We start from the raw sequence: 10,915 nt of genomic DNA, 5'->3' as shown, positions 1-10,915 counted from the left end.
ACATAATAGGATTTATTTATGAGACCTCAGTCTCTCTTCCTGTGAGTACACATGCTTAACTCTGTTATCATGAATAGTTTCACAGAAGGAAGGTGGACCACCCAAGGGAATGTAACAGAAGCACATGTATAAACACTTGTTTGTTCAGCTTAAGCATGTACATACTCATACTTTTGTGTTAATTTTTTGTGGCTTAGGCAAAGAGTGTGCATTCAGCATTTTTTGGGGGAGTTCCTTTTACCTGTGTAAATGCTGCATGGTGAATTTTGTTATTTACGTTCTTTACAATTATGAAATCTCAAGGGTTGACCTCATGCTATTCTTTCAAGAAAATTAAATGTGTATTTGCCATGCACAATAATAATTTTTTTAAAATTATTCTTTTGCTGCTGGGTATTTACAAACTTTTCTCTGCTTGTTGTTTCCAGTCCATTTTTTACAAGCAGCCTTACATCCCTGGACATATGATATATTTTAGATAAAGGTTGCAAGTTGGCATCCTCTACCATTCAGCAGAAAATAAACATCCTGTTCATACGGGCAAATGACTTTCATTTAAAAAAACCCTCAACCCAAACCAAAGAACAGCAACCTTGAAACAAATTTGCCACTCAATATATTAAATTGACTGTTATCTTAGACATTTTGAGATGTCCTGAAGTCCTTTCTCAAACAAAAAATTATGAGATTTTATACAATTATGAACAGTGATCCACAAGTATTTTGTGGCAACTGTGAACTTCAGTGAGGTATCCACAATTAGCAAGACCATTGTCAACCTATAAAGGAAAACAATTACTAATGATAATGCTTTGCCTTGTCTGGTAAAAAGTAAGTACTGGGTATTGTTATTTGTTTGAATATGTCAAGGAATGAGCAGGAGAAGAAAAACAACATTGCCAAAAATTTAAGAACCATATAACTAAGTTTGTGAGTTTATACTAATTTTGTGAATGTCATAGAGAGGAATTGGACCCCAGTAGAGCCAAAACAAGTGGATACTTCTAAGTCTATGTACCGTTTTAATGTAAAAAGTTCAAAATTACATGGTCTGTTCCAGTCTTGGTTAAAGATTAAGACCAACAGTAGAACCTGGCAGTTCTTGCCATTTATTGCTTTTTAAAAACAGTTTTATAGGTACTGATAACTGCAGAAATTTGGCACCCATTTTCAGACCATCTTAAGCACAGTACAAGACAAGATAAAAATAGTGACAGCATATATTCATAATGATTTTGGAATCATGCTGGTTTTTTTAAGCGTATTGTTCTGAAAATTTGAGACACACTGCCAGTACATCTTAAAATCTTTATCATCTGCTTTTTGAAGATGAGTTATATACGGATTTTAGACAAGAAATGGTCATAGGTCATGTTCATAGGAATCCCCTTCATCCCCACATTATAGCAATTTTAGCTAGAATTCATGCAAACACGCTCAAGTCCTTGATAAGAAAAGCTACTGGAAAAGACTCTCAAAGGCAGAAATCTGCAGAGAAATGTTGTATGTTATTGTTGCAAGAGCAAAGAGACATAACATATAAAGACTGAGAGGGAAACGGGAAAACGTGGGGGGTTTATGCTTTCCTGTTATCCTGTGTCTGTCCTGCCTTTGCAAGAATGGACAGAAACTACTTCATTTTCTACATACAGTTCTGTCTTGATGATTACTTCATGATTACTGGCTTCTTCTATTATAAAGATGAGTACTCCCCATCAGAACCAACCACACAGAAGGAGAGAATTTGAGGAGGAAACAGGCTGTGTGTAAAACTACAAGTGAAGAAGCACTGGAAAGTAACGGAACCCTTTATATTGATTTCTTCTTTCCTCTTCTGTTGAAACATAGGGCTGAAGAAAACTTCACCTGATCCCTAGTGAAACCACTTATGATGAGGCCAGGTGAAGCAAACCTCAACCATCCCTTACAGGTTTTTATCCCATTTCATCACAACTTTTAGTGAAGATTATGTAGGTAGCCTGTTCTAGTGATTCATTACCTGAAGAGTAAGAAAGTTCTACTGAATAAGTTTTTTTTTGCTCACTGAGCTACTCTGATTTTCCCTTGTCTTTTACCGGACATGGAGAACCAACTATTCATCAATCTCTTTTTAACCAACATATGCAATATAGAAAGTCACAACTGAGTCCTCTCACAAAACAAAGCAAACATAGTTTGGAAGACTATTCTCATTAATAATACTTAAGTAAAAATATATTTTAAGTGCTCAACACTATGCCATTAGTTTTCTGTCATTCAGTCTTTCTTCATAGATCATTTTCCTCAGCCCTTATCAGGCTTGTCACTTCTCTGTGCACTTCTGCCTGTTTCTCTTCATCTGCCAGACTTCCTGTACTCAAGATTCTCAGAGGCCTCATGAATACCAAGTTGAATTTAAAAAAAAACAGCTGTATACACACACAAACATACACCTCTATGCATCTCCTTTAGTCTAGATTGCTTTATTTGCTACTGCATGCCAGATTATTTGCCTTTTTGTTTTTCCTGAGAAAGAGGAGCACATAATTAATTTGCATTAATTTTTTATTCCACTGTGATTCTAAAACTTGCCCTTATTTTTATGACATTTTGACTTCTTTATGTAGGACTACTACTCTTATTTATCTGAGACAGTTTGAACCCGATTTCTGGTATCTGTAATGCCTCCTCTTATTTCTAAGTGTATTCTATTTCACACCAACTTTTTAGAACAAAAAACCCAAACAAGAAACCACCACAACAAAAACTAGGAAGGCCCTGAGAGATATGGATGAGACCCACCCTTGAGATGCTTTCCTGACAGTAAAACTTGTTGTGATTACTGGTGAATTATCTGTCACCAGTACCAGTAGCAGCTTTAGAACTCTGAGGGGAAGCTGTGGCACACTAAATTGTTGCCACTTTACAAAGCTGCCTTCTGTGAAGGAACACAAACAAAAGCATATTTTGAAGAATATCACTGTGTAATAGAAGTAATAAAGACATCTATGAGCAAGGTCTAAATATGGCCCACCAAAATACTATGTTCTGATTTTCACATTTTCCTATATCTGTTCTTGGTTGCACAACAAGCACAGAGCAAAGAGGGGAAACCCTGGTCTTGCCTTTTCCCCCACTTGCTGCTGCCTGCACAATTCTTATGAAATCAGTTTCTTCCTCTGTACTGCCCAGGTTCATTGTGTGCTGGATGCCAGCGCAAGAGCTGCCAGGGAGCTCAGTGTAAAAGTTTGCAAGCACAAACCCCAGCAATGCCTTGCCCTCTTTCCCACTTCTTGATTTCCCCTGATTTGAGATCCAAAATGTTCCTGCAGCTCGACTAGCTAGTGAGATTGTTACTTGCTCTATTTGTTTCACTAAAAAAATCAAGAAAGTTCCAAACAATAAATGAAGCCCTAAAAGGAAATATTACATATTCCAGCTCCAGATGAACTCATATTTCTGAGGTTAGTTGGGTGCAATTAACCACTTCCTCACTTCCTCTTTTGCTGCTACTCAGAACATCTGAAAGCCAAACGGCAGAAAACAGAAAAGTTATCCTAACTTAAAAAAAAAGTTGCCAGGTGCACCACTTTCCCAAACCAGATTAAATTACAGAATTTCTTCTCACCCATCCTGCTGCTGCCTACCTCCAGACACCCGCCCCACCCCGCCCCGCGCCCCCAGGTTCTAACGTCGGTTAGGGATTAAAGTTCCCAGAGAGGAGCAAATGGTTGAAGTCCCTCACGGCTCCAGCTGAAGGGCAGCTCCGGGCAGAACACTGCCAGGTTAGAGACAGGTGAAGCGACAGAGGAGGGGGAAGGCGTCCCTCGGGTGCCAGCCCCCGGCAGCTTCACCCTCCTCCCGCAGGGAGCCGTGCTGCTTTCGGGACCTGGGTCTTCAAAGCAAGACAGAAAGGAGGGGTTTTCTCACCTGTCAGCATCCAGTAGGAGGCAGCCATGCCTGGGGCTGTGCGAGCCCGGGGCCGGGAGCCCGGGCAGGGGCTGTGGGCTCGGGTCCTGCCGCCGGCGCTGCGCTGCGAGCGGAGGGAGCTCAGCGCTCTGCGCCGCCCGCCCGCCCTGCAGCCGAGTCAGGCATTTCCTGTTTGTTATTCAGTCTTTACGTTGTTTCTCCGCATCAAGAAGAATTTAGCTTCCTCCCCCCGCACACAACTTTCCTCCCACCCACCCCTCAAAGACCTCTGAGCTTTGGAAACCTCTCCGTAGAACTAGCCCAGCGCTAAATGTACAAATAAAGCCAAATCTCCCCACTTCAAGCGTCCGGCTGCAGCCCTCGGAGAGCACAGCAAACCTTAAAGGGACATCTGGCCGCTCGTAATGAATTAATAAGTGTCTCCCGCCAGCCACCCCCCCTCCCAGTAGGGCAGGAGAGAGCTGGCCGTGCTCCTCGGTCACCTCTCCCGCCCTTCTCAGCAGGAGAAACACATCGCTGAGGTAGGGGGTGTGTTTGGCTGGTCAAGTTTAATTGCTCTTACATCACCCCTTAGAAACGCATTCCGCGGCCGGTCATTTGCCTGCAGGAGGACGCCAGCCACCCCCTCCCCATTCTCGGAGGCTGTGGGTATGCAGTAACTCTTCAGACAGTGGTCCGTTTTCTCGAGTCTTGGCGTCTCCTTGTGCTTTGCTGAGTACGGGAAATACCAGACAACTGCCTTTGCCCTCACCTACCGAACCTTTGCATGGCATCCCTTCCCCCTCTTTCCCTGCCCCCTGACTGACTTCACTAATAAATACCTGAATAAATTGCAAAGGTAATAATCAGCCAGATTCAGGTCTGTGAGTAAGGATTTTCAGGGCTCATTAAACTCTCAGTAACTGAGCAGCTTGCAGGACTTGTGTTTACCGGAGTGATGCTCAGGCAGAGTGACATCCCTTCAGCTGGGTATGAGTTCTCCTACTGGACCTGGTGAAAAATAACTTTGTTTTTCACAAAACGGGAGAACTCATGGTCTCTCAAGCATGAAAAAGAGAAATCAAAATACTCTATAAGGACTTGGGGATCTTGGTACTACTAAAAAAAAATTATTATTTTTTTTTTTCTTTGAGTTGGGGCAAAGAATTCGGTGAATAACTGGAAGTTAGTGGAATTTTTTTAAGTTCCTCTGGGGCTAATAAACTACAGCTGTTAATCATCACTATATCAGTTAAATACAACTTCCAACTTCTCTCTTAGTTTTATGAAAACACTTTGAGTGCAACTTTACTTGTAGATCTGTAGGAATTTTAGAAAGCAGTGCACAATTAAAAAGCTAGGTTTAAGAGCAAAGGTTCTCATTCAGTCATAATTTATGCATATACTTGCCTTTACACATTATAAAATATATTTATTACCAGAGTAGAGTATGTAAAGTTGATTAAATTGAGCACGTGTAATTTTTGCTGAATGAGGATCTGAGCTCAGTTGATACCAGTTTAAAAGACTAGACATATTTTTCCAGTTAAAAGTTTTCTGCATAAAATTAAACTGAAATGGCATTCAAACTAAAAAAGAACTGAGATTTTGGAAAAAGCTGTACTTTCATTTTTGTGAGTGGTATTACTACTGCTGGTTTTACCCCAGTTTCAAAGGTGGCAACTTGCTGGGGTGGGCATTTATTTATTTATTTGTTTGTTTATTTGTTTATTTATGTATTGTGTGTATGTTTTGTTTTGGTTTTTGGTTTTTATGATTTGGTTTTGTTTGTTTGTTTTTTGTTTGTTTGTTTGTTTGTTTTTTGGGGGGTTGTGTTTATTTTACATAATCTTTGTATTCCCTTTCTTTCTGTGTACTTCGACTAAATGCACATGAGGGTTTTGAGCTGGCTTTCCAATCATGGTGAAGGATTTATTTTTTTTACTTTGATACAATTAATTGTAATATGTCAGAGAAGGAAACAGGGAAACTAAGGACTTTCACATGGATTAAAAGAATCAGATAAAAAATGTTTGAAGTATATGTCCATATGAAGCATGGACCTACTTAGTCCATACAGGGAGAATGTACATCATATTGGAGAATAAGACTTCTTGAGAATAAAAATAAGAGTTATTCCTAATTTCTTCCAAATTGTTCTTGGTAATATTATTTCTTAATTTCTTTTTGTGTTAGTGTCCTATGCAATGAGGCAATGTCAAAAGGAAGACATTGGAAAGGATGAAATGATGGACTGAGCTAGCATTTCTTATTCATTTGTGCACATTCAAAAAACTAAAATATTTTACAGACTTACAGGCCATTATTTATTTTGGAATGCCAAACTAATTCAGAAAAAAAGCAAACTCTACTGCTTGTAGAATAACTGCTGCATCTTTTCATAGCCTTTGTTGCTTTGGGTACATTCATTTGTGCAGCTGTTCGTAATATATCTGTAAATGCCAAACCCCCCCCCAGTTTTATACTTCTGTAGCAAGAAACACATGCAGAAACCCCTAGATGAGGCCACCTAGCTACTTCAAGCCTGGAAATAGTTAAGATATTAGGCAATTTCAATATCTATATAACAAGTATTATTGATTTTGATGCTTCTTAATGGTATAGAAAATCATTAGCTATAATGATGGATAAAAGAAAAATGCCTAATTAAAGAATGTAATAGTTTTGTTTATTCTTTTATACCTTTCTAAAGTGACAGAGAATGCTGAGGAAGGATTTTTATTCTAAAGCTCTAAATTAAACATGAGTTGTCATTTTGAACTCTGCCTCCCAGTTCAGTTTCAGCAAAGTATTTTAGGATACACATTACAGAATAAGTACATTAGTATTTCCATGGAATCATCTAGAAGTACTTGTGATTAAAGATTAATTTTAAGACTTTGAAAGAATAGACTTTGAAAAGAGAACAAAAATTAAATGTATCAGGAAGACCAGATTCTTCTCCCTTCAAGAGGTTGTATTTCCTAAAAAAAAACAACAGTGGAAATTAATTCTCTCCCAAAGGTGAGGAGTGAAGGAACACGAACCAGAGCTTTTCAAATAGTTTCAAAGGCAGGCAGTCTTCTAAATGTGAACATAATGTGCATAGAACTCATTTTCCATGGAAATTGTTCTTCCATTCTTATAGAGGATATGAGCAATATTAACTTATTTTGTTTGTTAGGTAAAAAGGACCTCTGACGTGTAGCACAAGAAGCTTTCATTTCAAATAGCAAGAAGCACGCTTAACTTACATCCATTAAAGGAATAGTATGATAACATCAACAAGAGAGATGTAACATGTTTCTGAAATGTTCGCTGTTATTACTCTGTATTATGCACTGCCTGGAAAATACTACAGAGCTTGTTCGTATAGCTTCTAAGTGAAGATTTATCATTGAAAGCTCTTACTATCATCTTTGATGGTTTACATTTTGCTCTAGACTAGTGATAATTTATATTTAAATTTTTTTCTTACATTTGCTTATTCACAGACTCCAACATGTCGTTCACCTTGATGATTCTGTTGTTCATTTTCATAGTCTCCATTTTTTCCTATCTGATTCTAGGCCCGTGGTAGAATTTACTTGGCAAGACTTGTGGGACTGTAGTCTTATTTTTATTATGTCTGAGATACTCAAGGGCTCCTTCTTCAAGTACCACAACTAAGACCTTGCCGGATTTGGTATGGTTCCAGCAATCCTCTATGCATAAATCTTTTCATGTTTTACAGCTCAGCTTTTAGTTGATACTTGATATTCTTGGAGAATGCCCATGTTTCTGCTCCATCTGTATTATCCAGTGGTACAAATGTGCCAAAAATCCCTTTTACTGTCCAAGATGATCTTCATAAAAAATTTGTTTTACAGTTTATGTTAGTTTAATTAATGTTGGTAGGCAACGTTATGGAAAATGCCCTTTGTGTTCTGAGTTAAATTTGTTCTCTACAGTATCTTTCATGTCTTCTTTGCTGGTCTTTTTTGGATTATATACCAACTATCAGATGGTAGTTGTGAACCAAATTAATATGCAGTCTGTGTTATCAAAATAAAATAGTGTGATTTTCCTCCTTAACTTCGTTGTTTTCTTTCATTTCTTTCCACATTTTCTCTGGATGCATTTAAAAAATATTTTTCCTAAATTCATAGAGATCAAAACTGGCTCTATCACAAAAATAGAGGAAGACTAGGGAAAGATTATTTTGTGTGTTTGTAAGTTTACTTACTTACATAAATACTCTACCAATCTCTTTATTTTATTACTATCTCTATACTTATGTAGAATTTTTAATATTAAAATAGAATTTAAGATTCTTGCAGATAATAGCTCTACTCCTTACATAATTTCTTATGCTATTTCTATTTACTTTAAGTCAGCTTCTTCCAATTTAAATCCAGATTCAGAATTTTTTCCTGCAACATGGATACATTTTTCTGCTTGCTTATTTACTTATGTATTTGTCTGTTTTCCATGTTAACAATATATTTTTGAGCTCTGATGTGTATTACCAGTCTTTAAATGAATATATATTTCTTCAAGATATACACTACAAAAAGGGCTAGAAATATACAAGCTGGTTTATCTATTCAACTTGAATGACATACTTTCTGGCCTGAGTATTTCAGCCTTTTTTTGTGCTGAAGCACTTCTTTTTAAGCAGCATTGAAGTCATTGGAGCTGTAGGCTTGCGACTGAGGAGAATGGAATTGGTAACTTCAAGTGTGATGAGGAAAAATAAATTAATTTGTATTGTATGAAATCCAGGGTTAGAACTAACAATTATAATATGTTTATAATGTTTTTTTGCTGAAAAGTGCATAAAACATCCTAGCTGTTGTTGGTCCTTCAGTGCGTTAGTGGAATGAAATTACATTGTTTGAAATAAGGCCAGAATTTAGGGTGAAGGATTAATTTATTCTTAATTTTTACCATAGACTTTCTGCACTTCACCCACACATCTTTTTATTACAGCTTGTTAATAATTGTCATTTTATTTTTTTTTTTAGCATACTCCTCATGATTTGTTGCATAACCTATATTTTTTATTGTTCAGATAATTTTCAAATATGAAACTGTATAAAAGAGTAACTTACTGGGTGCATACTGTGAAGAGAGACTAATAGATGACATTAATTTCTCAAAATAATTACATAGCCTGCAGAGTTTTACACTGCATTGTGTTGCACTGCATTCATTCCCTTCACAGCTTGTCTGCATGATATAATTAGTTCTTACTGTTTGGTTACAGAAAAAAAGGTAGCTGTGACTGCAATAACCATGATGAAAATTCAATTTATTCTGGTTTGGTTTTTTTTCCCCTTTCTTTTCTACATAGATAAAAACATTAACTCTCCCTTTTTTCCTTGATTTGTGTATGTATTCACCTTCAATTTCTGTTATTTTGCTCAGTTAGTGAAAAAGCAACATTTAAACATAGACCACTGGCCATTATGTAATTGAATTTTCATGATCTGTTAAAAAAAATAAATGTTTTTGCAGGAACATGAGCCTGGTCATGATGTCAGAATATGTTTTATGGCATATATTTAAAAAACCAAAGAGCACGAGCGTGCGCGCGCACACACACACAAATCCCTGTAGTTTAGAAGCTTCAGCTTTTGCCATTATTATGGTTTTATTTTTTAACTATGTCTTTTAAGACAAATGACAAGTTTGCAACAATCCTCCTATAATGAGCAACACATTGCTACTCTTTTAGTGGATTTTGCAAACCAGACTCTTGCTGGGATTCTAGCCTCTCTGGATTTCTGTAACTCTTAGTTTAATGTGTGCTACCATTATTTATGCCTACTGAGACCTGTAATCTAAATGCCACTGCTCCACCTGCTTGTCCATGTGAATAATTTGTTTTGTATTGGTCTGGAGGTCTGGAACCCTTTGACGGTTTTATCTTAGTGGTTAGGTCACTCTACTATGAACACAGTCCTGGGCTTCATATAGAAGACCATATTGAGTTTTATGATCCTATATTGGGTTTTCTACAAGTAAAATTATTATCAAATGCATGAGTAAGTCTGATCTAACCTCTTTTTAAAGACTAGGTATTTCAGTGCAAGACACAGGCAACTAAGCATCTCTTTTTCCTTCCTCCAGAAAGGAACCTGAAGCCATCTAAGTGTGAATTACATAGAAACAGTAGACCTCAAGCAGAGAAGGTAATACACATCATTTTTGTTAGCAAACTAATAAAGCACTCAGCTTCAAAGTCAGTTACAAATTGCTGTTGTTTTTCACATTGAAAGACTTTTAAATGTATCTCCAATCTCCAAGAGACATATCAAAACAAGCAGGCTTTTGCCTAAGAGGCATTCTTTTGAAACTAACACTGTGAAAATGTTTCTTCAGGCCAGAAATGGGTAGCAGAACAATAACTCTGGAAGCTACCACAGTGAGCTTTTTCTGTCCATGCAGGCCAAATTACGTAGTTCTTTATGTCATGAGTTATGCTCTCCTCAAGTAAACAGTATGTTAACATGCCTGTCACATAACTGAATACACGTGTGTGCCCTGTCAGATGAGCGCAATGCAGATATTCCATGACATTGTGCTTTTCTATATCATGCCTTTTAGATAGGGAGATTGTGTGCACCCTCAGTAAGTCTTCAGACGCCACCAAGTTGGATGTGTGTGTTGATCTGCCTGAGAGTAGGAGGGCTCTGCCAGGGCAGGCTGGATTGATGGGCCAAGGCAACTACATGAGGTTCGACAAGGATGAGTGCCTGGTCCTGCACTTGGGTCACAACAACCGCATGCAAAACTACAGGCTTGGGGAAGAGTGCCTGGAAAGCTGCCCTAAAGGAAAAGGATCTGGGGATGCTCTTTGACAGCCAGCTGAATATGTGCCAGCAGTATGTCCAGGTGACCAAGAAGGCCAATGGCATCCTGGCTTGTATCAGCAATAGGGTGGCCAACAGGACTAGGAAAGTGGTTGTCCCCCATACTTGACACTGGTGAGGCTTCACCTCAAGTACTGTATTCAGTTTTGGGCCCCTCACTACAAGAAGGA

General features: G+C 38.0%; 1 protein-coding gene across 1 annotated transcript in view; it reads right to left on the bottom strand.

Annotated features, from left to right (window-relative positions):
* Positions 1–4,133, bottom strand: part of ITGA1 (integrin subunit alpha 1) — a 77,806-nt gene extending 73,673 nt beyond the window's left edge. Inside the window, exon 1 of the mRNA XM_051641996.1 lies at positions 3,910–4,133. Coding sequence (XP_051497956.1) covers positions 3,910–3,937 — 28 coding nt within the window. The 5' untranslated portion in view covers positions 3,938–4,133. The remainder of the gene's footprint in view (positions 1–3,909) is intronic.
* Between the last annotated feature and the right edge of the window lie 6,782 nt (positions 4,134–10,915).

The sequence above is a fragment of the Apus apus genome, chromosome Z (genome assembly GCF_020740795.1).
Source record: "Apus apus isolate bApuApu2 chromosome Z, bApuApu2.pri.cur, whole genome shotgun sequence".
Taxonomy (NCBI): Eukaryota; Metazoa; Chordata; class Aves; order Apodiformes; family Apodidae; genus Apus; species Apus apus.
Note: the sequence above shows the minus strand (reverse complement) of the source record. Positions and strands in the feature narration are given on the sequence as shown.